Source organism: Dinoponera quadriceps, unplaced genomic scaffold (assembly GCF_001313825.1).
Source record: "Dinoponera quadriceps isolate SergipeBrazil2010 unplaced genomic scaffold, ASM131382v1 scaffold3162, whole genome shotgun sequence".
Classification (NCBI taxonomy): domain Eukaryota; kingdom Metazoa; phylum Arthropoda; class Insecta; order Hymenoptera; family Formicidae; genus Dinoponera; species Dinoponera quadriceps.
The window spans coordinates 137,684-163,620 of NW_014557929.1; the positions used below are offsets into that span (position 1 = coordinate 137,684).

General features: G+C 48.5%; 1 protein-coding gene across 1 annotated transcript in view; it reads left to right on the forward strand.

Annotated features, from left to right (window-relative positions):
- The first annotated feature begins 312 nt into the window (after nucleotides 1-312).
- The window catches only part of LOC106749505, a 57,806-nt gene continuing 32,181 nt past the window's right edge, over nucleotides 313-25,937 (forward strand). The window contains exons 1-3 of the mRNA XM_014629012.1: nucleotides 313-485; nucleotides 5,207-6,051; nucleotides 8,600-8,863. Coding sequence (XP_014484498.1) covers nucleotides 5,796-6,051; nucleotides 8,600-8,863 — 520 coding nt within the window. The 5' untranslated portion in view covers nucleotides 313-485; nucleotides 5,207-5,795. The remainder of the gene's footprint in view (nucleotides 486-5,206; nucleotides 6,052-8,599; nucleotides 8,864-25,937) is intronic.

Genomic DNA, 25,937 nt, shown 5'->3' on the forward strand with positions numbered 1-25,937 from the left:
GGTGACTCGTCGGACCTCGCCGCCGAGGTCGGGGTCGTCGAGCGCAATTAAGACACCGGTCGGTGTCGCGGAGGACGGTGCACCCTCGCGGAGGCTGCGATTTCCGGTGATTCCCCGCGTAGACTCGCGCGTTGGGATCGCCGAAAAGCCGGGGCACGCGCGCGCGCTGACTTGGAAGCGCGCCAAAATCCTCGACGTCGACGTCGTCGACGTCGTCGGTGACGACGAGGGTGTGCGAGAGGCTGACGCCGACGCCTGGCGTCGCCGCGTCGCTTCACCCTAGCGGCCGCCGCGACGCCGGACTGCCTTCAGTGTGCCGCGCATCGTCGGACGTGCATCGTGTCGCGCTCGCGTGCGAGCCGATCGAGACATGTGATCCCGAGAGTTCGTTTTGCCGATCGCGAGACGCCGAGAGGGAGAGGACGAGACCAGTAGAAGATGTCGAGGGGAGATCCCGCGGAGATCCGCGTCCACGGCCTAAAGTGGTAAGGATCGATCTCGGTGCGCGCGCGGCGATCATCGATCCCGGAAGATCTTCGGCCCCGCGGAGAAGGCGACTTCGGAGAACGCGTGATCGCCGAGAGATCGCTCGAGAACTCGCTTCTCTCGGCGACGATTATCGCGAATCGTCTCGCCCCAAAGGCCAGAGGTCGCGGGGTATCGAAAAAGGGGGATAATTACGGCCGCAGCGGAGGAGCTGTCGAGAGCGAGACTGACGGCCGAGCGGAGAGAAACACGGCCGAGGGGGAGATCGGAGAGAGATGTTTATATGCTTATCTTTCTCTCTCTCTCTCTCCCTCTCTCTCTCTCTCTCTCTCTCTCTTTCTAGAAGATTTATGCGAAACGCTCTATAATTAGTCGGCGGGAAAAATAAGCCGTCCAAGAGGTGGAGGTGAGCGGAGTGATCACCGCGCGGAAGAAAAACCGATGCTACGACTTTGAAATTCTCGAAGGGCGCGAGGGGGTGTCTCTGTGTACCCTTAACCCTTCCGTGGTGAGTTGGAGAATACCGTGGGATGATTGAGCGAGCTGGCACGGTTGTTCGTGCGATAAATGTATTTCGATTGTTTGCCGCGTATTAAAGAAAAATTCGTCTTTCAGAAAAGTCGGGAAACGACCTGTGTAATTATTGAGGAATAAAATATTGATGAGAACGGTAGAATTATTCAGGCAATTATCATAGCAGCGCGATTAGCGCGATAATTACACGCAGAGATAAATACTAGATTCAAATAAATAACGTCTTCGATATTTCTTGGCGAATTTTCACTCGGATTAATTAAATTTCACTTGGACAACACTTACTTTTGGAAGATATTTTACCCGAGGTAAAATGTTTTCAGACGGGTAAAAATTTGTTAAGGAATATTGGAGTAGTTATTTATAATTGAATCTAGTATTTTTCTTCTATGCAAAGTTACTTTTATCACACGCTTAAAAATCGCGCGACGTTTGGCTGTCCTAATACAGTCGGAAATTGTACAAAATTGTACAAAATTCTTTTTTACAAAGCACAAAAATGACGTTTATTTTCAAATATATAAATGTAGTTTCGTAAATTTATTTTATGAAATTCATTTATTAAAAGTACAAAGTTTATTGAAAATTTTGCTATACACGAATATATTGCGGCATGCTCGCGGCGTTCGCGCAGCTTCACGATGTTCTCAGAAACTGAGAGTGGCATTAGCTCCAAAATAAATGGCTTATTCATTGTGCAGAAGCGAGCTCTATTATTTGGAAGTAAAGAAACGGCTAAAAATACTTTAGACGAAAGCAGTTAAACTCCGCCACGGAAGTGTTAATAGAAAGCAGGTCACCAATTATAGAGCGATATTTTGGGTGACGCCGAGGCATAATTCGCCGGCGCGGGATTATTTCGGCTCCCGCGTCCGAATTAGATCGAAATACACGACGATTAAAAAAAATTACAGGACTGAATAGAATCGGACTGAAAGCGCCGGGCAATCTAATTAACGATTCACGACGCTCTTCATAAATAATTATATAATATACACTGCTATATAATATACACAGAGAGAGAGAGAGAGAGAATGAGAAGTACATAATTATCACAGGCAATCGAAAAGACTCGCACGAAAAGTATCGCACGAAAAAGCACGATGAAAAAGCTCGGGAGAACTTACTTCGTTATCCGCTGTGCGTGGTGATTCATTCGTCTTCACTCACCCGAATCATCGCCGTCGTCTCCCACGAGTGAGACAAAACGTCGGAAAGTTATTCAACATGTTGCGACCAGCGTGCCCTTTCGTACGAACCGAATAATAATCCTCAGACATCCCCTATTCTATTCTTACAAACGACGGAGATATTTCGGGGCCGCAGAGACAAATGGGCCGTCCTGTATTCGGGAAATAACCGCTCGGATTATTTACGTTGTTTTCCCATGGTTGTTTATGCTGCAAACGCTGTTAGATTATTTATGCCGTTTATTTAGAGCGGCCGCCGAACGAAATGGCATAACCGGGCCGATTATTGCATTAGCTTTCTCGTGACGTAAATCCCGGCGGTTTATTTCGGCAATAGGGCAGCGGTTAAGGCAACAATAAAATAAAGACGGGTGAGATCATCGGGTCTTTATGAGGGTGAGAACGAAGTCTCGGAGACGTAACACTTTACGACAGCGCAGCTTCCGCTTTACAACGTACGCGAGTTACGTTACACGGATACAAGACTGCACGAGGTATCATCGCCTTAACGTACAATATCGATAAGGGGCTCGTAAAACCTGCTCTCTCTCTCTCTCTCTCTCTTTCCCGGTAAGAAGAGGCAAAGGTTGGAGCTTCTCCACTTAATCCCGCAATCTGCCTATAAACGCGTCCTTGCGTGCATATATTATTCCACACAGAGGAGACACCTCGTGAGGGGTGTACTTTAAATAGAGTCTTTTACAACATCACGCACGTACTCGTTGGAGATATTTCTTTATCATTTTTATTTTGTGCTTTGTGCGGACGAGAGCGTCGCGGCACTTGCGTCGCCGTAGTGCGTCGTCGTCGTCGTCGTGGTCGTCGTTGTTGCCATCGCGATAATGGCATACGTAAAATACGCTCCGCGTGAAATTTTCACACATCCCCTCCGTAATTTACATCGTCCCTTCGTCCAGTTCGCAAAAAACGCGAGCTTTTTCGAATAAATAATAAAGCAGGTGAATCACGACGGAGTGAAAACGTTGGATCGATCCATGTTCAATGTTTCCCTGGTTTTCCCTGGTTTCTCATGGAGATACGCGCTAAATTGTTACATGCGACAGTGAGCTATATCGACAGGAGAGCGACTGAGTGAGAGAGAGAGAGAGAGAGAGAGAGCGAAAGAAAGAGAGAGGAAAAGAAGGAATACGTCAGTAAGACGGGGCAGTGTTGTCTCACAGGTTGAGTTTACGCTCGTCGATATTCGATTATAGCTGGTGAAACGTCTTCGCTTATAACCGGTATCTCTTCCCGATGTATCGCGTCTAGCCAACTTCGACAGCTTCGACAGCCCACGCGGTGTGCCTTTCGACTACGTCGAGTTTACGTCGAGCAACTTCGTATGCTGCCAGCTACAGGGATTCGACATTGTCATCGATCTCTGCCCCGCTTAATCGGGAGTAGGCGAGGCGCGTTTCCGATCGCTCAGACTTCGCGAAATCGGCCTCGTCTCGGCCAGATAATTGACCGAGTTAGCGCGCATTTAACCCTTTCGTTACTACTGTGGAGAACACAATGTGTCTCAGAGATACATTCAGAATCTAACGCTGCTGTTACATCGATTAATCCTTTGTCGAGTAGCTTCCTCTCTGAAGACACTTTTCTCGCTGCAGCTTTTTCTTTATTTTTCTATATTCTGTAATTGATTTGTGTCACGTATTTGGTAATCGTTATGTTCTTCAGGCTCGCGCGAATAATACAAATATGTAATTATTTTGCACCAACTATGAGTTGTAAACAAAAGATCAGTCAAAATTTGCACTTTTTTTACAAAAAAATATTTACCAAACCTACTTTAAAAATCTCTATATTAATATTTTCGAGGTCTGATTTCAAATGAATTATTACTGACATTGCTCGAACAACAGTGAGTTATAATTTTTATTAATTAGTGAATGAAATAAATAAACGAAGGAGTAAAATTTTACAGGTTGCTATTAAAAGCTCCGAAATACTCTCAATTGTTAAAACATATTCGAGTGTAAAAGGGTTAACGTGCGCACATATCTTCTGGAGAAAAGGCCGAGAGCGACATTCGAATTATTCAACGCTTCCGATTTATAAGTAAATTTGTTTCGTTAATGTATCGTTTTATCGGAGAACGCATTCGTGCGAGACGAGATTCGCTTCTTTCATCCGCGAGATTTCTCGTAATACGTACGACCTAAATTTTAATGATATTTGCAGAGGATTTACTTTTAAGAGCGTTAATGGTCTCTGTGCTGAAAACGATTGGAAATGAAAGGCTTTTCGCGAATTAAACTCCTGCGCTGTTATTACATAGCGTTAAATAATAAAAATCTCGCGTATTTGTTATTTAAATTATATAATTATACATAATACAGAGACTGTATATATTTTTTTATTTCAAATCAAGATATTTAAGCTTTGATCACATAAAGGGGATGCGAAAAAATATTCCCGACATATTATTTCGGTTAATTGTACGGTCGGCGCAAATGTAAAATAATTTTAGAACAGCTCGAAATAATGCCCCATAAATGATCGCATTGCGCAAGAGGGATCACAACGCGAGTCCATTATCTGTGAAATATCGCTTCGTATCTCGTATCGCAAGCAATAAACACACAGATCTGGTTTAGAGAGATCGCACGACATTTCCATATGTATACCTTTAAAGTTACGTTCGTGCGACGCGCGCGGAACAATCGAGGCGTTATTCAACGGGATGGGGTTAATTAGCACGCGAGTTCACCTGCCGACAGGCGGAGGTGGAGAATGAGAGGAAGAGAGTCAACCACGATATGTCGGAGAAGAGAAAATAAAAGCAAAGAAAAAAGGAGAGAAAGAGAGAGAGAGAGAAAAAGAAAGAGAAACTGACAGAGTCGTCGACGGTTTCACCGATTTAGGGGAGACGCAATTCGCCGCGGCCGTAATTACCCCGACAGCCGTTCGACGCCACGCGCGCGGAAAAAAGGAGAAAAAAAGGGGGGGAAGAGAGAGAGGGGATCAAACTTCCTGTGTTTTATTTGTAGAATCGGAGGAGGAGGAGGAAACGCGAGATTTCTTCCGGGGCGAGGCAGGACACATCGACGTGAGTGACGACGTTCTCACGTGTATCCTTCGACGGACAGGACGCGCAGCGTGGCGGCTCCGGCAAGTGTCGAGTTTCACGGTACCGGAAACTTCCTGCGGAGAGACATTCCGGAAATCACGCGCGAGGGAGTTTCGCGAAAGGGAAAAAAAGCGTACTCGGCGGGACGGTGAGAGAACTCTCGCGAGTGAGGCTCTCTCGTGAAACGCGGAAACGTCGCGCCCGGCTGTGTGTGGACTGCGAGGCGGAAACACGCCGAACAATAACACGTCGGGGGAGCGTCGCGTTTGTGATCGATAAGTGAAGTACGGAACGGAAAACTCTCCATTACACCGCGGAGATCCAGAGGGAGGGTAAGCGGAGAAAGAAGAGGTCGCTCGGTCGGTTGACTTTTCTTCCGGGACAAGCCAGAAGAAGAAAAGAAGCGGACGATATCGTCGAGATAAGGCGGCGAGCCTTCGGGGAAGTCGGAGAGAGAGAGAGAGAGAGAGAGAGAAAAAGAGAGGAGAAATAGCGGATAACTCGGAGGAATGGCGGACGACTCGCTTCGCCGGAAGACCAGATCGGCATCGATTTGCGCCCCGGGATTTTCCAGCATGGAGCAAATGTTGGAGGCAATGCCACCCTCGGGAGCACGCGAGAGGGAAGGTCGGGGCGAGCGGGACAGCGGTAGCGGGACACCGGACAGCAGCACACCCACGAGAAGACGAAGGCCGGCCACGAGATCCCAGAGCGCTCGTGTCTCCGGCGGAAATAAAAGCATCCGTCGCCGTGCCGCCGCCCAAGGTAACATAGCGATGCTAGGAATCGCCTAAGCGGAATCCCGCTGTTTAATTAAGAATTTCATCAAGGGCTCGTAGTTTGCGAGACCGACCGGTAGACCCGAAGATCCGAGGACTCGGGGATTCGGTTAAGGCCGCTGAACGCGGACAAGATTTTCATCGTAAAACAGTCGGCTAATCTAGCGATCACGGTCAACTATTCTCTTCAAGACCTCGGATTAATCAGCCGTGCAGGAAATTGCTATCAACTGTGAAAGAAATCAGTATTAGTTCAACTCGTATTCTCGCGTAATCTGGAATTGATGCGAATTTGCCGTGTGGTCGGTCGATTTGCTTTATAATTCGTTTCTTGTTGCCGAATTTCCAAGGAGGGTGGGAGCGATTCTAAGTATTTAGGTAGGCGCGCTCGAAATATTCGCCGGGCGATTCGATATTCGTAGTCCACTTTTTACTCGAGGACGCCTTCGCTCGGGGATCCACAGCCCTCCTAACCGAGAGGGATCTACGCGCTCGAACGATCGTTTCGCGTGTTCGGTTCTTTTCGACGGTCAAGACACGAACATTGCGAGATAGAATCTGCGGCGAAGGGTCTGGTTTTACGCGGCGGGATTGCGTGAATCGCGCACGGGCGTGACTTCGTCGGAGCCCGATAAATTCAACGGTGGAAACGTCAACGGTGATCCTGGCGGAAGAGCAAAGCGTACACCCGCGGTATACGATATTGCACCGGCGAGGCGCGCTTCGGTCTCGCGGGAGTTCTTGAAATCATTGCGACTGCTATTCTCGTTCTTCGTGGGTTTGACTAGTAGGTCACTGACAGCCCAAACGCGTCCCGCCGTCGCGTTCGCGCGAAGTTTAGAAATCAGCCACGTTTAATAAATGCTCTCCCGCGTACACCGCCGGAACACGTCGTAACGGAAATGTGTATTAACGAGGAACGGGAATATTTCGGCTCGAAATTCGTGTTATTTATACGTACAGACGTAATGCGCCAGCAAACCTGTCTTGGGTGAGGAATAAACAGTCGGAGAATTTTGATGTGTGTGTGTGTGTGTGTGTGTGTATATTCGGTGTTGTAGGAGTGTGTAGGTGTTAATTAATAGGTCGATTCATCGTTCGATTGCAGGCAGAGCGATATCACATCCTCGAATATTTAACGGTCAATTCCTCTTTGAATAATAAAATCTCTCGACGCGCGTAATATTAAAAAAAAATAAATAAATCACCTACGCACCGAGGTACATCCGGAAAATAATTCCGGGAAATGATCACAAAGGGTTGTTAACAGCGTTTTGTCGTCTTCGCGATAAAACGTATCGCGAAATTTCAGCGAGCGCGTTTTTCCCGATCAGCTGTTCGTGCCGCGCTTTAATCCTATATGTGCGCTAGATATTTTTAATTTGCATACATTATTATATTTATTCTACAAAATTTCACTAGTCGTGTGATATGATACTCCCTGTAATTATGAATAATTTATCGCGAATAATATATCTCATCTTTCTTTCCCGTTTCGATCCCGAAGGATTTCATCGGTACGACACACGTCGACACGGAGGATATTCGGTTTCTCTCGAACGACGGAATCATTCATTCCTTCGGTCAATTTCCGCGACCGAAGCGAAGCAAACATTTCGCAGACTTCCCGCGCTATCCTGTCCTATTCTTCCCCGCCTCCTTTAATTTCGTTCCTCGCGACTCTCGAGAAAACCGTGTTATATATCACCCGGCCTTCCACGCGCGCCGGCTTCGCGATGTAATAGGTGCGCTACCTTTGGAAAATGCACCGTTCTTTGCTCTTCCTCCCGAGCGTTTTCCCGGGAAACCCGATTGGCGCGCGGTCGAAATAGAACACATTCATTCCGTCCTATTCATCGTCCCCGTGGTCTTCTCTTTTTTTCTTTTCAACCAGCTTTTTCAGCCGCTCAAACATCCGGAGTTCTTTCGATCACTAAATCCGCGTACTCTCGCGATTTCGCGAACATATCGAAAGTACATTCGCGAAAATGAAATCCCCTTAATGCGAAGTTGAAGGCGAACGCACGTCGAACACGAACGGTCGTTTCTTATTTCCGCCGGGAGAGCTGAGCGGAAGATTTAAGAACAGAGTCGAGCAGAGGACGCTCGAACACCGGTGGCCGCGCTAATGAGATTAAATGCGGAGTTCATCGAGAGCTCGCTGGGGCAGCGGCCTCGCGAATCGCTCACGAATTCAACATTCAGCCCCGAAGAAGTTTTCGCGACAAGAGACCCCTCATTAGCAATCGGACTTCTATACTCATCACACGGCGCTACGGATTTAACGGATCATTTAATTGGCGAGGGCCGACGTAAAGGGTCGCACGCACGCACCCGCAGCGTGTCCGTGTGGATTCGCATGAATATACATGAATCCCACCGTCCACGTGTGCGCGACACACACACACACACGCGCGCGCGTGCTATCATTATCATGATTTACCGAAGGCGAGAATCAGTCATCGATATCGAGCGCAAACGTTAAACGGTAATTCCGCCACTTGTATGTATGTATGTGTGTGTATCGGTTTCAGCCGCCGCCCATCATCATCATCATCATCACGAGGGCTCCATGAAGTCGGCCCATTGCAGCAGCGAGCCCAGACTGACCGAGAATGACGTCAGTCCGGGCATCAGGAGAAGAGGGAGCCGCAGGGGGCAGAGTATGCATCACGCGCATCAGAGGAAGAGCAACGCCTTCCTGGACGTGCCCGACGCCTCGTCGCAGATGCCGCCGCGGGAGGAAGGCGAGGACGAAGATAGTTACAGACTACGTAGCTTCAGTCTCACCAGCAAAGGTCAGAAATAACTCTCTTTTCTCTCTCTGTTCTCGAAGCCGCGCGAGTCAGCACCGTGGTGAGTCGGGGATTCGCCGACATCCCCGGCCGATACTCTCGGTCACCGGAGTCGTTGGGTGAATCGGATAAAACTTCCTCGACGGCCTCTCAACTCGATTCTTAACGCGATTTGGCAGGGAAGCCCGGGTCGAATTGGTCCAAGAGTCGCGTCGACCACGCGTTTCTCTTATTTATTTATTTTTATTACGAGAAGAACAATGGCAAGAGAATCACAAAAAGTTCCCCCTAAGATAGAGACGCATTTTTATCGAATTTGTAGGACCTTACTTTTCCTATAAATCCTTGAAAAAGCACTCGTGTTCTAAAAGGATAATATCTCCGTGATTTCTTTTCACTCTTCTCGTGTAATAAAAAGAGATGAAATTAAATTAGATCCCCAGGAATTTTCTATGCGAAAAATGTCCCCTCACGACACATGGTCGCGTAGAAATTGAAACCTTATTATTATTTGGTGAATTTTATCGGAAGCGCGATGTAATTCCGTGCGGGCAACTTTCGGTGAAACTTATAATGAGCGGATATCTTCGAAATAGCTTATTTTCCTCGGGTTTAACTCGAAGCTTCGGCATGATTGAATTTGAGATCGGGCCATCATTTCTTCGCACAGATGATGCCTTGGATTAACTTCCCCGTTGAAAATTTCCACATGGATTGTTACTTAGAACCTGGGATTTCGGCGCAAATCGCCAGAGGGCATCGCCGTGGGATCGATCGAATTCCATACGGATTTCCCATGGCTTCCTACTTGGTTTTCTTCTCTTTTCAACAGGACTGAAATTTCGAATTCCCGGGACACAACTGACGGACGGCTAGGATTGTTGTTCCGGCGGTCGCGTTTTCGGAGATTCGCGGATATTCTCAGAGGTGGTCTTCTCCGAGAGTCTCGGGCTTCTTAATATTCGAGTAGGCGGCTTTTACGACGACTCGACTCGGTCGCGAGTCTATGGAGTCCCGGGTCTTCCGTTTGATCTACGCGCCGCCACTTGGCACTCTTGGAGCGTATTTTCGGCTAATGGATTGCACTATAATGTTGCGAGTTCATCACGGCTTGTTAAGTGAGTTATCCTTAAACGCTTGCCGCCGTGTTCTCGCATCATTATCGGGCCCTACACCGCCCCCGTGGCTCCTGCGCGAGAACATTTCACAAACCATTGACGTTTCGCGCTTGATACGCGCGACGTGAGAAAAAGTTTTTCCGAGTGCGCTCTCGCACAGAGAGCGCTTCTGCGCGGCGCACCGCGGCGCGAATTATTGACAGCTCCCGGCATTGTGCAAACATTCTCGCTTTACCTCGAAAGTATCGGCAACTATGTGGGCGAGGCAACTGTTGAATTTCTCGATAGTTTCCCAACGGTATACAATTTCGGGTAAATCGGCCGGGCAGTTTGCACTGAATTTCTCGCGGTTTGCGCAACTCGTTAACAATCAAGGCAGTGTGTGTGTGTGTGTGTGTTTCTTATTACAAACTACGATTCGACCAGATGAAATCTATTTGCATTTTATTCGGTAATAATAATGTAATAGAAAGTTTACGTTGAATGGTGATCGAAAGAAAACGTGCCGATCATTATTGTATAGCTCGCGGAAATGGTTATTATGAGTATTATTATGAGTATTACGGTAACTCCGGCGAGGATTTATGCCGCAGAAGTCAGAAAAAAAATGGAAAAAGTCGGAGTAATTTATTCGAAATCACTCTGTTCTATGCCTTTACGTTATGTTAATATTGTGTTATGGTTACAATTTTTCCGTTGTTAATATTAACGAAACTCTCGTGAATTGAATCGATTTCTCAATGCAGTAAGTCGTGCATATTATGTATATTACGACGCGCTTAAAAAGATCACTGTAGAGAATATAAAAGAAACTTAATGATTGTTTTACGACGCGCATGTTTCCGCTGAAATTTCTAACGCGAGATGCCTGGGAAATTGTACGTTTTCGCGGGACCACTTTGGAACTTTCGCATAATTGAAATTAGGATGAAGCCATCATCTCATCGCATAGTTTCCAAACTCCTAACGTTAACCAAGCCTCTAAGCTCAAATTTTAAGCTCTTTGATCCTCTCTGATGATGCAAGGTTCGCAGAAAATGCAAAGATTCTCTGACTGATGGTAGCGCGAAGCCACGTGTACTATTTTTTTCGGCGGAGATCAATGCGATTCGCAACTACATGCACTACAGACAGACGCAAAATGACGCTTTGTGCGCGTTCAAATTTCGTACTCGCCATTGCGCGTCGAAATCAATGTGCTATTTTTAATTTCTATCAATTTTACTTGATGAATACTAAATTCATGAGTGGCCATCTTGATGCGCCATTGAAAATCGGTAGTAATGGGCAATACATTCTTAACGCTCTCAGCGTTTTCGGACGGTCGTATCTCGACGGTCAATCGGCGAGTAGTTCCGTCCCATCGGAAGCAAAATCCGCGAATTCGTTCAGCGGAAGACGAAATTGAAACTCTCTGGCCAATTCGTTTTTGACGAATATCCATTTCGAGAGCGGCAAGATAAATCTCCCCGGCACACTTCGGGGAGCACGCTCTCGCGATGCGAGAAATCCCGGGCGCACTTCGTTCGGCAGCGCGCACTCGAGGCTCGCGGATTGAGCGGGGAAAAAAAGGAAGAAGGCGAGAAAAAAATCGCGATGACCGGAAAGAAGAATCGTGGGAACCTCCGTCGATCGTGCCGGAGAAAATAATCGTGCGGTGGCGTGAGATTCTCAACGCACGACGACGGTCGGAACCGCTCGTCTTGAAGACTCGCTCTTCTCGAAACGCAGCTCCGCCGGAGCTCTTTTTCCTTCCACGAAGTTCAATATTTTTGTCTTCAGGTCTCAAGGCGAACCGCCCGTCGCGCAATTAATCGCCGTGATCGCGGGCTCTTCCGCGGAGCCGCGGACAATCTCTCGGGCGCGGGAGGCGCGCGGAAGCGAAAATAAATTTGATCGAAGTACCGCGCGAGACGCCGTTTTCTTCGCAGTTCGCTCTCTCTCTTTCTCGCGCGCGCGCGCGTGTCCGTCGTGCGTGCGCGTATGCGTGTGTGTACTTTGCGAGAAGTCGGGCCAGAAATACACGGGCGGGAGAAAGGGAGAGCGAAATCGAAAACAGGGAGGAGGAGGAAGAAGAAGAACGGGCCGAACGAAGTCGAGATAAGAGCGAAAATAGAGCGGCCGCCGCGTCGTGACGTCGACGCGGCTCTACGAGTCTCGGGAACCCGAAGAGCTCGGCGAGCCAACGAACGCGCGTTACGAGCCGTCGTCCGCTTCGTTCGTCTGGCTCCGCCGTTCATTTGACAGCGATTTCATGTGAATAGAGAGAGGACGGATGCGCGGGAATCTCCAATCGCTACACAGCGCCGGTTCGAGCGACTCGACCTGGTTACACGTTCCGGAAAAATCGATCGTCGATTTAACGAGCGTCTCTAACGAATTTTACCTCGGGCTGACTCGGCGTCGTCGTCGTCGTCGTCGCGTTGCCGTAATAAAGCGATATCGTAATTAAGCGTCGATTAAACGCGAATTATTCAGATACCCCGTGAAAATATCGTCGAACCAATGGCGGCCTCGCGACACGCTTCTTCCCGGAGATGGAAATTTCCTTGATTATTTTGCCTTACCCATGAATTCCCAGTCGACACTTCAGCCGTGTGTTGATCTTTGATTCAACATACCGGGAAATATCACTTTCTAAAGTCTTTCAGATAACGTTATCGAATCGGAGCACTCTGTGCATCTCTGTATGCTTCTAATATCCGAAACCCACCACCTACTATATCCGCCCGCGTTTCTATACTGTGCTTACGCGTTTCCACCCTCGATGCTCTCTCTCTCTCCCTCTCTTCAGTTGCTCCTGGGACATAAAATGAAGTACGTTGCACGAAGTTAGCGTTTGAATCAGCACGTTGAAGCGACGTCGAGTCCCGTCGGCCGGATCGAATTGCCCGCTCGCCCGCTTGTTAATCCCCCCCCCCCCCCNCCAGTTACCGTTTAAGCGCGAAGAGTGTGTCTTCCGGGCGAAGACGGTGATCCAAGACGATCCGCGGCTCGAGGTCGTCGATTAACCCGTGGGGCACGAACGCGCCCACGAAATTCGATAAGTCTCACAGTGATACCGCGGGATTGATTCCGTCGAGTCCGGGATGCCATAAACCGGTCTCGGATACGTGAGGGGAAGGTGCATACACAAAGCACGTGCGGTGTGGATGACGCCGTTGGGCCGGACACGTACACGGCAGCCGCTTTGTGTGTGTCTTCCCCTCATGCGCTTGAGGCCGGCTTATGGCATCCCTGGTCCGCGTTACTCTCTCCTTGTAAATGGGCATAGTTCGATAGGGATCGCCATATAATCCGAGCTGCAATCGCGGCGCAATGCGTTAATGAGTCCGTCCGTCTGGCCCGTAATTGGACGCGGAGTTCCGTTAAACTGCGTCAGTATATTCGAGAAGCCCTCTCTCTCTCTCTCTCTCTCTGTCTCTGTCTCTCTGTCTGGCTTTTCTCTCCCCTGCTTTCTCCCCTCCTCTACTCGTCCTCCACGCGCGACTCCTGCCATTGTATTGACAAATTGCTAATTAATTAATTATTAAATCGCCCGTTCGGCCGCTCGCTCGCACGCCGCAAAATGTACAGATCGATTCCTCGCCGATAAACCCTTTGTGAAATCGTGTCACGTTTGCGCCCTCTAATTATAAACTGCGCACCCTCCGCCTTGGTGACGATTAAACTTCTGAATATATGTGATACGTACTCTCGTTAAAGGTCAATCGCGTGAGTTTCCCCCGCGTTCTCCTACGGGATGCGCGTTTCTTTTTTTGTTCGCATGAGGAAGAAGAGGAGGTGGAGGAGAGTTTCAGTATTCACGGGAGACAACAGGCCGCTCCTCCTACGGCTTGACGAATGCTAATTGAGCCGGTTTAATTGAGTCTCCGGTTCTCGACAAAGCGTTTTCGTGGGAGTCACGTGCGCGAGGGCGAACGGGCCGGAACGCTATTTTCGTTCGCGCGTTCGAGGCAGCTTCGAGAGAGGACGGTGGAAAATTCGTCAGCCGCGTCTCTTCCGCCGGTTCGTTCGTCTTTGTCTAATCAGAGGGCAGCGCGGCTTCCGCCGTAAATCGAATTCGACCACCTGTTACGTTCGTCGCGCGTCGCGAACGCGCTGATTTCTTGCTAGTTTTAATCGCGAGCTCGGGACACACTCGCGGGATCGCCCCGGGCGGAAGAATACCCGAGGATTATTACTCATCTCTCTCGCACTCTCGCCGTGCCAAAATTCGCGAGTGTTCAAACGCGAAACATTGAGACTCGTCTGCTCGGCCGGCGCGACTTGGACGTCCGCGCAAGCTGCTGAAAAATCAACACCCGCGACCGTTCCGCGAGGCATCCGTCATTTAATCCGGGCAAGATTTTACGTTGCGTTTACAATTGTGACACTTAATTTCCTTCCTCGAGGTAATTTGTTAACGAATCAACTACGGATTTTTGCCGTTTCATTTCGCGCGCCGAAACGGTTGTTTATCCGCCGACGTTGTTCATGAAACAACGGAGTTCACGTACCTCGCGTATCATCGGGGACCACCTTTCGCGCGTTTCGTGCAAAGGCGGGATTCCCCGTTTCAAAGAGCGGGGTGTTAATTTGGGACGCGAATTGATTGCGCGAGAGGAGCAGAAATAGACGGACCGGCGCGATTATGAGAATGAAAAAAATGACGCGCGATTATAAGAGCGCGAGGGCGTCGGGCGGCGAAGTGGCACGCACGCGAACCGCGCTCGGAAATACAAAAGAAGATGAAAAGAGGAAGCTTGAGAGAAAATAAGCAGAACTTTGCTCGACGTTTCGTTCGGGGCGCGTAAATCCGGAGAGCCAAGAGGTAACGCGATCTGGCACCTTCTTCCTCCTCCTCTTCGATCCGTTACACAGTCTCGCGAGAGACGTCGTTCTCGTGCTCGCGAGAGACTTTTCCTAAACGGATTCTCGGAAGGTTATTTGAGTCCTTACTGTTGTCCCGAAAGAGCACGGCTCGCGATGATACTTGGTGCTCGGCGTGCAGGGAGATTCCGATTCGACGCGATTCTGCGACATGGGAAAATTCATTTGACCTGTCGATCAAATGATGCCAGCGACTCTCCTTACACGAGACATTTACAGGGCGACGTTAAATAAATAACCGTTCCGTGTCGGACGGTTCTATGACTTGAACTAAGTATGAAATAAATAATATAAAGTAAATAATTAAGCAAATATTCTAAATAATAATATGTGTGAACTCGGATAAAAAGCTGAAGAAAGTAAGCTTATTCAAGAAATATATTTAAGTGTGTTTACGGAAGATTTAAATTACATATCGACTTATTTCGTTTCATTGGATACCATTCGCCGTTCATTAGGTATCAAGAGAAATTATATTGCGCACTTCAGATATTTGTAACACTTCAAATACAGACGTATTAAAAAGCGATCTTCTAATTTTGTTTCGCCCGATGCACATACGTTTTATACGCGCGCTCGTGTCCGTTCGAGAATGTGAATTCGTTGCGCGTGCGAATTGGCAATTAACACTCGCGACGAGAACTCGCGGGATATCGACATTTCGACGCGTCTGGCGATTTCGCGAATCAGTAATTCCGCCACCGATCCGACACCGAATCGCCTCATCCACGAATCTGTGTGGACCCGGGGAATCAAAGGCGGATGGACACGCAGATCTGCGGCTTCATGAATTTCGGGATTCGAGGATTCATGAATTTACCAGCCGGCGTGACTCCATGCACCTGTTGCCGCGGTGACCCGGCCCGAAGGATCACTCGATTTATGAGTTTCCGTATCTATCGATTTAACTGCTCACTGCATGCCCGGATTCTCCGCGATGCGTATTGATTTTGCGACCAGCCGCGGCTGGTTAAACGCACGTTTAACGTGGACGAGGACGGTGAATAAGTACCGGATTAAATTTCGACTCTCCCCTTATTCCCGGTAAATTCGTCAAACGTTTAACATCGCGAACTTGCAGCGTAATTATCATTAATTCACGCACCTGGAAGATACGACGGATATCGCTGTCTGCGTCCCGACATCCTGTTTCCCCCGTCTTGGTTTCTCAATCCGACATCCTGCTCCCGGCTGCTCCGGATATTCCCTCGTGGCCCTGACACTCCCGGGGAATACGGCAATTCGATCGGGGATACGCATATTACATCGGGAGACGCGAGACAGGAGAAGGAATTCTCGATGAAATATTTGAATCATCCGTGACGGGAGTGATAACCGACTCACCGATACGCGTGTTCCGCCGTATACGTGTGTCGCTGGTAGACTCGAAACAATTCGGAAACCGCCTGATTGACTGAGAAGCCATATTTAAGGCACTTGTATCGATAAGAGAAAGTTCAAAACACAGGCCAATGTCCCGGAGGGGTGAAAATAGATAATGAAACAATAACACGGGCATAAAACAATGGGCAAAGAAGGGCTACGTCATCTCGCCAACCGTCATCGCTCGCCGATGAACGGTGGTATATATAATATCAACGACCGAGAGGTCTATTTAAAACATTCCGAGAATTCGTCCAGAAATATATATATACGTTCATATATGTGTGTATCGGTGCGTTGGTCATCGTGGGTTCTTAAAATGTTCAGTCGTGCTCTTCTCGACATCGCGTGATTTAACACGTGCTTCGCCGATCTAATCGTATCTGCGCGAGTGTCAGTTCCAAAATCTCTTATCGATTATTCGTCGTCCCGCCGGATTTCGACAACGAGAAGCATTGATTTAATTAGCCGGATAATTGTTCGTTACGTCGAAAACCGGTTCGTAGGTCAACAACCAGTAAGAATGTTCTATCCCGAGATTCTGCATCGGTCCTCCGAATACGGCGGAATTTGCAGAGTTGGTCCGCACAGCCTCGGATTTTCCACGGCGATGTATTAACGAGAGTTTTTTGTTCTTACGACCGTACTCGCATTTCCGCGTTAAACACGCCCGTTAGGTAAACGAGAGTCCTTCGATCACGTCGAGATTAACGAACGTGGACGGAAATTTCTTTTCCCGTATGTTCCCGTTGCGTATGTAGCAACAGGCATCTCGTTATTCTTCTCCGAGGAACGTCTCCCGTAAATTCGCGAGAGTTTAAGGATCCAACGCGGTCAGGTCGTCGCGTGTCGTCGATAAGCTGCAGGCGCATTAACATCATCGCCAATATTAACCACCCATCGACCCATTATTCTTGTTTGCCTCCTTCTTTTCCGGTCTCACCGCGCCGGCCTGTGTACGTTAACCCCCACACGGGGAAAAAAATAATCGATGCCGGTGGGAGGAGAAGGAGTAACTCTGGAAAAATTAGAGAAGGAAAGAGAGGGTGGACGTAAGAAGTACAACGCAACCCTGGTCGAGGAATGACGCCGGGTGTTGAAGCCTGACTTTATCTGTTTCCCGAGTCTATTTCTAGACTTTGTCTATTGCGCCTAAGCCTCGCCTATTGTTGGATCTTTTGTCCATTGTCTCAAAGCGTTGAAGAGTCTTTCTTTGCTTTTTTTTTTTTTTTAAGCGGAAGCTGGAGAGCGAACTTTATTCTCTGGCTTTGCAGAAAATGTCGCGGATATCTCGATTTTTATCCACCGAAATAACCACATTGCAATCCACTCTTTCAGATCTGGTATCTATTGTCTCAAAATGTCGAGGTCTTCCAAGTGAACTTTCCATTTATTTCGAAGAAATTTTCCGAAAAACAAGCTCTCTCATTTTGAATTGCCTTTCCGACGTGAAAGCTGCAAAATAGACTTCACATTCGTCGACGTTAATGATTTGTTGCTTGGAATTGTTCGCTCGCCATAAATACCAGATGTTCAATCGCAAGGTGGATTTTCGGAACGTCAAAATGTTTCCCAAAGTATTTCACTGCATTTATTTAAAGTCAGTTAATAAACTTTTATCATATTTTCTCATCTATAAATAAAGAGAGGAAGACATTTCATGTTATTATTTACTTCTTTTATTCACTTAGCATGTTTTAACCAGATGAAAAATTAACGACACAGAGTATAGTGTCGGGTTTGACCTCAACCTTACCACCTTACTTCCTTACTTTAGAAGACTAAACGCAACGCGGCATCGACGAGTACATAAGACGAGCGGAACATACGGCGCGGCGTGTACGCGCTCCGCTCATTTCTCACGTTGTCCGTTTAACTTTTATCGGGTTCTCCCTAGCGTTCTGACCCTCGACATTTCGACCAACATCAACGACCTCACGTATAATGCCGTAATTCTACTCGGAGACGTTCCGTCTTCCATTTCTGAGACCTGCCTGTGCCTACCCTTCGCCGCTCGTCGGGTTTACACAGTCTCGCGATTCCTTTCGCCAACTCATCGCGATATTTCCACGAATGAATTAGCCACGAAGAAGCTGAAAATCGTCGAGATTATTCCGCGCGAGAAAGTGTTCGTGTCCTCTCATTCATACCCGTTGTCCTGAATTAATTCAATTGAAAAGTATCACCGCGCACTTGTTACCGTTTGCGGCGAGAGACGGTCGCAAATTCAACAGCGAGCGGTCGGTCGAAACGCTCAGTCCCGACGGGTGTCCCCTTTAACGAGGCTTTGCAAATACTTTCTGAAGCCGTGCTAGATCCTCTCTTCTGGCTAATAACTGGGGCGATGAGCCAGACGGCGTAATTCGACGCGAAACGAAAGAAGCCACGGACTTTTATATTCCGCGCTCTTTTGGCCTCGGGTAACGCTTTTCATCGCTTTTCATCGGAGGACGCATAATTCTCTCGTTCCTCCTCCTATATTCGCGGCGATATTGCAAAAAATATCGCAATATCACGGTTGTACGTATGTATTGTACTGGTAATTCCGCAGAGGCTCAAGATCACATATTACGCAAGGGCGTTCGCGATATATTATGAAATTCCTTGATATAATTCTTTTTATAAAGAGCCTCGCGCGAAGGATAATTCGGATCATTCTGAGTTAATATTGGCCGTTCACAAAGGGCGCGCCGCCTGCCTTGCGATAAACACATCGGCGGGTACAGCTGCCGCGATTTATTTATAAGCATCTCGGATGCCGCTTTCGCGGCTATAAATAATCCTATCGGCGTTCCACCTTTCCGCGATATTAGGCGCGCCGTTCCCGCCGTCCATGGGGGGAAAATGTTTGCCGTTGTTGTGCTTCTGTTGCAGACCTTAACCCTCCGTCGCCGACGATTTTCCCTCATCGTACACGCCACGGTTATACAGTCCCTCTTTCGTTCGGCGAAGTCGGTAGAATCCGACGGCGTTCCAAGCACGACGGGAATATAATTGATTCGTGAGGGACAGATGGCGCAACAATTGTTGTTTGTTACCGCGCCGGTACAACTTATTTAATTAAATCGGAATATGAACCGATCTTCTGTCTCATTCTCTCGGCATCTTCTATCGACCTCTTGCTTTTATTTTTCCACAAATAAAGGCACGCAGATGCACAAATATAAGTTATTCCGTGTGTTAATTGCAATTGTGGCGACGAAGGTATCGACGTCTCGTTGGAACAGCTCTCATGAATCGTCGGAGCGGCTCTCACGAATCTCCTGAAAATCTCCTGAAAATCTCAGATAAGCACTCGGATAAGGATTAAGAAATTAAAGGAGACGTTCTTTACTTTGTATCCTTTGTCTTCTTACGATGTGTGTACGTACTTGACGGGAGTTTAACGGGAAGGGAAAAAAGACCAGCTTGGATCGCGCGTTTTATCGTCGAAACGAGAAGTTCAAATAATTGACACACACACACACACACACACACACACACACGTGCACGCGCGTGCATACACACATCATACGCCTTGAACGTGTCGACCCGATCGCCGGTGCATTAGATACCGACCGATGAAACAGAAACGTTGTATATCGCTGTTCGCGTCACCATCGATCACTTCCGGTAACTTTCACGTTGCACCCACTTTCACCCACGTCATTACGTCAGCTTTATCCCACGCCCGACTTAACATTATGATGTCACGTCTCTATATCGTCCTATCTTCATCCTATTTACCGCGTGGCAATATTAAAAAAAAGGCAATCCAACGTCATTACAGTTTCCCTGTGGAATTACAGCGTCACTTTTATCATGACGCTCGGGGTGATCGATATATATATATATATATATATGTATATGTTTCATCATATACGTATCGCTTCTCGTGAAACGTGAGAGTGCATAAACAAGTGTAGCTTTGTCCCCAGCAAAATGTCGTTTATTTTAAGATTTTTCTTGAGGAGACTTCCTGGGAAGTTTGTTTAAAGGGATATTCCTCTTTCTCGTCCTCCTTCCTCTCTCTCTCTCTCTCTCTTTCTTTCTCTCTGTGCTAACAAGCGGGGAGCACGGACACGGGTGACGACACGGAAAGTTATTAATTACAAGCTTGAATGAACGCTCGCGCCGGCGTGCGCGCGCACGAGATCCGATGAAAATTTCTTTCAAGGTTCAACGAGCATTTTGTCCATGCAACGTGCGGACATACGTGGGCGTATTTCTATGCGTATTCACGCGTAAGAACCGCCATCACGTGTCCATCTGCTAATGTCTCCTCGTCATTCTCATCCATCCGTTTCGGCCTTCCTCGTGCTTCCCGCACGAAAACTTCAATAACTGTATTTGTTTCGAAACGTGCGCTGCGGTATAGCGTATGCCGTACCGTCCCCTGGATGAAGAGATACGAGATTTTCAATCGAACGCATAATGAATGATACAGCACACACGATTATACGTGCTGCTCACCGTCGGCGTCGTCGTTGCCGGCAAATGAATGCCGCTCGTAAATAAGATCATTAAACGCGGATTAACGCGGAAGTCGAGGTCCTAATAACGAGACCCGGGAATCCGGTTTATATTTCGCTGCGTGGGCGATGTGCCGCAGATATTCTCGTCGCATTTTTCCGCCGACAGTCGCTGCCGTCTTCGTTTGAACCGAACGACGGAGGAAGAGAGGAGATACGCCTTTCGCTCCGACGCATATAATAAATTTAATGCTTCGCCGGCGTCATTAATGCCCAAACAGGCGCAAGAAGCGCGACATAATGGAGAACAAGGTATTATCGAGGGGTTCGCCTTCCTCGTCATTCAATTCCGTCATGTGCCCGGCCTTGTTCATCAAGGATCGTTGCGCGGCTCGTCCTCGCAGTAGATATAACCCGGTCAGACGTCCTATTGTGCCGCCTCGTCGGCCCGTGCACGCACTCGTATCACTTGCCGGGCAGATTCGTGAAATAAAAAAGAGACGTCATTAGATAATACGCGGAAAGTCGCGTGCGAGCGGAAGATCCACCTTTCGCACTTCCCCCGACGAAATGTGATCCTCTCTAATTAAAAAATTCTCTAAAAAAAGATTCGGCGAGCGGCCGACGTATATTTCGTCGAGCGATACAGTCGCACGCGCGAGATGTAACGATCCGCGATTCCAAAGGTTTGCTAGTTGAAAAATCAAGAGAGATCGTAATGAGATTCTTCATTTCACGAGAATTCAACAATTCGGACGCTTCTCAAGCGTCGGAAGAATTTTATTCCAAGTGGAATTTAAATTTCCGAGACGTCCAACAGTTCGGATATATTTAGCGTTGAAAGTTCAGATGTACCCGAGTTGATGAAATGCCGTTCTAAGTAGTTAATATCTAACTAAGAACTCGTCAATGCATACTCCTAAGTGTTCCGAAATGTTTCGTGTTCCGAAAATCGAGGTACACCGATAGTGGGTGCCTTTCAGCTTGAAGATTTAATAACTCGAACGTCCCTCGAGTATCGGAAGTGTTTCGTTTTACGCGAGGAATTTAAGTCCACGAGATTTCCAAGGAAATTCGCACAACCATCGTCCCGCATATTTAATATTAAGAAACTCGTCAATGCATTCGCCTTCATTCTCAAAGCCGTCCGAAATCAATCGTCCGGTCGCCTGAGGTCTCGCAAACACATATCGAGCACACGGCGACAAGTGGAACACGGCAGGTGAGGTGAAATCGAGGAACGTGTTCGTCCTGTGTCTCGGACCTGTTTCGAAAATCGATCTTGCCTTTTCCCGGGCGCTCGTAAAGCACTCGCTCGTAGGAAGCCCGCGTATGACGACGACTACGACGAAGGCTCATAACATTTTATGATTTCCCGCTTCGCCTCGTCTCATCGCGCGCACGCGAGACAATCTCGCCTTCACCCTCTGCGTGCAACTTTGCATAAATACATATCCGTCTTCCGACGCGCTCTTCGTCGTCGTCGTCGCGCCCACCGCCAACCCGGGCTGACCTCGGGTCGAAAATTTACGGCTGACTTGATCCCTTGTCTTCGATGTAATCCGCTTCCCGAGGCGGATATCACCGGTCGTGGCTTAACGGCCGACGCTTATTCGCGTCGCCCGACGGACTGGCAATTTCTCCGTCACGGCGTAATCATTAATCGATGTCTAGAAGAATACTATTTATGGTGAACGTCGTGCAAATTTTTCTTTCTGGAAATAAGAAGGCGCACGATAATTTTAAACCCCCCCCCCCTTCTCTCACTCTTTCTACTTTTCCTTTCTGTGTATATGTTTATATGCTCGCCACCTTGAAGTGCGCTGAAGGTCCTTTTAGGGCAACTGAATGATCGCCGTGAAACGATATCGTGGCAACGCTACGCTTTGCAACGGGAAAATCTAGTTTAGCGATATTCCTTCTGTGTAATATTTCGTATAGAATCAACAATGATAGAATTCGCGAGAGCGCGAAGCTCGAAGGCGTCGGAAGCGCCTCAATTATCGCTATATAACTGCTGCCTTACCTTTTTCATCGCGAAACAACGGGCCATTGATTGGTGCTAAGCCGGCCAGTCGGGGGAGTCGCGGTAAATTAGCCCTCGCACGCCGGTTCAAAGCGTGACTCTATTTTTAACGGGGAGCGAGCAAGCGAGCAAGCGGGAAAGCGAGAAAAAGAGAGAGAGAAAGAGAGAGACGCTTTGACTTTGACGAGGGAAGTAACGCGCGCGTGATCCTGAAATATTAAACGGATCTAACGGAATGTTAGCGGTCGTGCTGCACGGCTTGTTTACGGCCGGTAACCACTGTAAACCTCGGAATGATTTGATCGTGCGTCGATCGATACGCAGACGTTCCGCTGGCGTCGGCGACGCGATTGACGGCGGTGATGCCGGTGGTGGTCGTCGGCAGATCTCTAGGATTCTATTCTGCCTTCAATTCCTCTCTTTCGCTCTCTCGCTCTCTCTCTCTCTCTCTTGAATTTGACATCGCATTCTTCAATGTTCACTTCAATGCCACCGCAATGCCGAACAAGCATCGTCCAAAAATCTCTTCAAAATACGGCCGTTTCCTTTTGAAACTCCTTACTACATAAACTCCGAACAATCGGATCTTCGAGTACTTTCAAACGCGCACGCTAATTTTGCTCACCGCTTCATTTGAATTTCTTTTACTTTATTCTTATCTTTTGTTTATCGTTATATTTCCTACGAAGCGCCCGAGGACCTCATCTTGCAACATTCAAATTTGATTTTACCAAGTTTGTATTAAGAAAAGTTTTCGCTGTAATGCTCTCTCTCTCTCTCTCTCTCTCGTCTTCCGACGTATATGATTCCATATAGCGGACGTGCCGTGGGCGAATTTCCGTAACGGTGCGTGCGTGTGCTCTCTCACCAGCACCCTCGGCTGCTCACACCCACGTGATCGCAGATCCGTCCGCGCGCGACAACCACGCCTCGCCGAGGACAACCGTACGCAGCGTGACTACCACCGGTGTACGTAGATTGGTGTCTGCGGTGCGCCAGCGGGGGCTTTCAGATGGGCTTTCCCCGGCTGGCCGCGGTTGCTTAATGGAGTTTCACCGCGACGACGTCGTAGAAATTCCAGGTCGTGTCGGTTCCAAGGCGTAAGGCCGAGGACGGCGGTGACTTCGCGCGAACGACGGGCGACGTAAATTAGGCTCTTTTGCGCGACGATCGCGCGTCCGGAGGAAGTTTTGCGTGGCTGACACGGTGACTTGCATTTTTCCGAGCGAGCGCGAACACCAGCGCCGGCTCAATGGACTCCCGGCTGAGAGCTTCTAAAAATACGCCACTTTGGGCCCGCGGACCAACCCGGTGCGCCGTAGTTGGCCATCGGAAGTCGCGTTACGGTAAACGGTGAACGAGCAGCAGCAGCAGCGAGGAGCACAGCTCGTATCCCGATGGCGTCTCTCGAATCCGAACTGCCGGGAAAACGTCGCGGCGAGGTGGAAAAGGTCGCTCGCGCGGGTCGCCCGAGGAAACTGTCTCCGGGAAGCTTTTAGCTTTATGGGCCACGGAGAGGTCCATCCCCGCGGAACAGGATCTAGGAAGCACGGCGAGGGCACGTGCAAAGCACCGGTGAAAGTTAGAATGTTAGAGCCCCGCGTAGATCTCGCTCTCGGGAAACCGCTCTCGCAAAACGCTCCTTTCGCGTTAACCTTCGCTCCGATGAGCAAAAGTTATCGGATGATCGAAATTGGGAGGCAACGTATTGTTCGCAGCACTGTTACCGTCACGTTGTTTCGCTCTGACGACTTGAAAGTGGCGTTATTTGTTTTCTGTTAGCGACGATAACAGTAACGCCGCAATTTCGCGTTTGGACGACGGTGACTTTTGTCGTTGCGGGAACCGTAACGATAAAATCGTTACTTCATGAGCAACGGTGGTGAGTCGTCCTTCCAGATGAGTAACCGCAACGAGATACAAGGAGTTACTTCTTCTTCACTGCGTAACGAGTAACGGTGTAACGAGTTTTACTTCCGGGACGGCGATCATATAATTTTTACCCAGGACGGAAACGTGAGAAGTAAACATTTCCAAGTGTTTTTAAATTAGGCTATTTTCGTTTCTCATTAGTTCACGCTGGAGGAAAAGATCCATGCTGGAAGTCGACCGTGAATCTTCTTCTCTGGCACGAGCCCGTGAAAAATGGAAATTTTCTCATTTGAAAGTATTTAGAAACGCCCACTTTTCGCGTTTCCGTCCCAGGGGAACATCACGTGATCGCCCCTCAGACGGTAATTTTCCCAATCTCCCGATAATGCCTCCGGCCACGCGCAGCTTACCGTTTCCATTTTTTATTTCAACCTTCGATTCGCATCGTCATTGTCGAAAGCGCGCGCGGTAAACACACGAGCCGCACTACGCTCGCGAAGTGGATTCGAACGGCACGGTGCGCACGCGATACAAAAAAGCGCGCTCTCCCCCCGGCATTAAACAAAGAACATCAATTCCGTCGTATCGAGCCCGTATTATTATTCAGTATTTCACATTTTCCCGCGAGCATCGAATCGTGGCGGCATGTTCGCGCGAAAATGTCGCGTCACAGACGCGCTCTACCCGCGGGACGTCGAAAAATGCGAGCTTCGTCCGCGAATACGTTATTAGTTTCCCGTGCGAGAGCGTTTCCACCCCGTCGCTGCGAGCGTCCCTCGCTGTCTCGGCGAATCGACCGGTCGTCGTCGTCCACCGTCGGGGATATTTCCGAGCAGCTTTCTCTCTATCGTTCAATTTCTCCTTGGCGATACGGCTTGGAGACAAATGAAGCGAGCGGTTTTCCACCTATCGAGATTAGAGAAAGGAGACCCACCGGCCGACCCTTCTCGCTTTCCGCGTGTTCTCATCGTCCGTCCTCTTCTTCCGTTGCACGGATATGAGCTCTCGACGTGCGGCTAACCGAACATGCGAGGTATGACGGAAATTTTCCAATCTTCCGAATTACCTCGGCATTTTCTCGTGAAACGTCATCAAGCCGCGAAGCGACGCGCAATCTCGGGGACGCGATCCCGCCAGGACTTCTTCGATGCATCGAAAGGAAAAAAGGAGAGAGAGAGAGAGAGAGAGAGAGAGAGAGGAGCAATCGATCTTCTCTCGGAGAGTAATTACCCCCTTTGCTGAAATACTCGGGGCTGTTACCTTATTCGTCGCGCGTAAACATTTTTCATTATTGATTATTGCTTCGTTAACCCCCGAGCGGACGCGCTCGGTGGACTTTTATGTCGCGTCTGTCG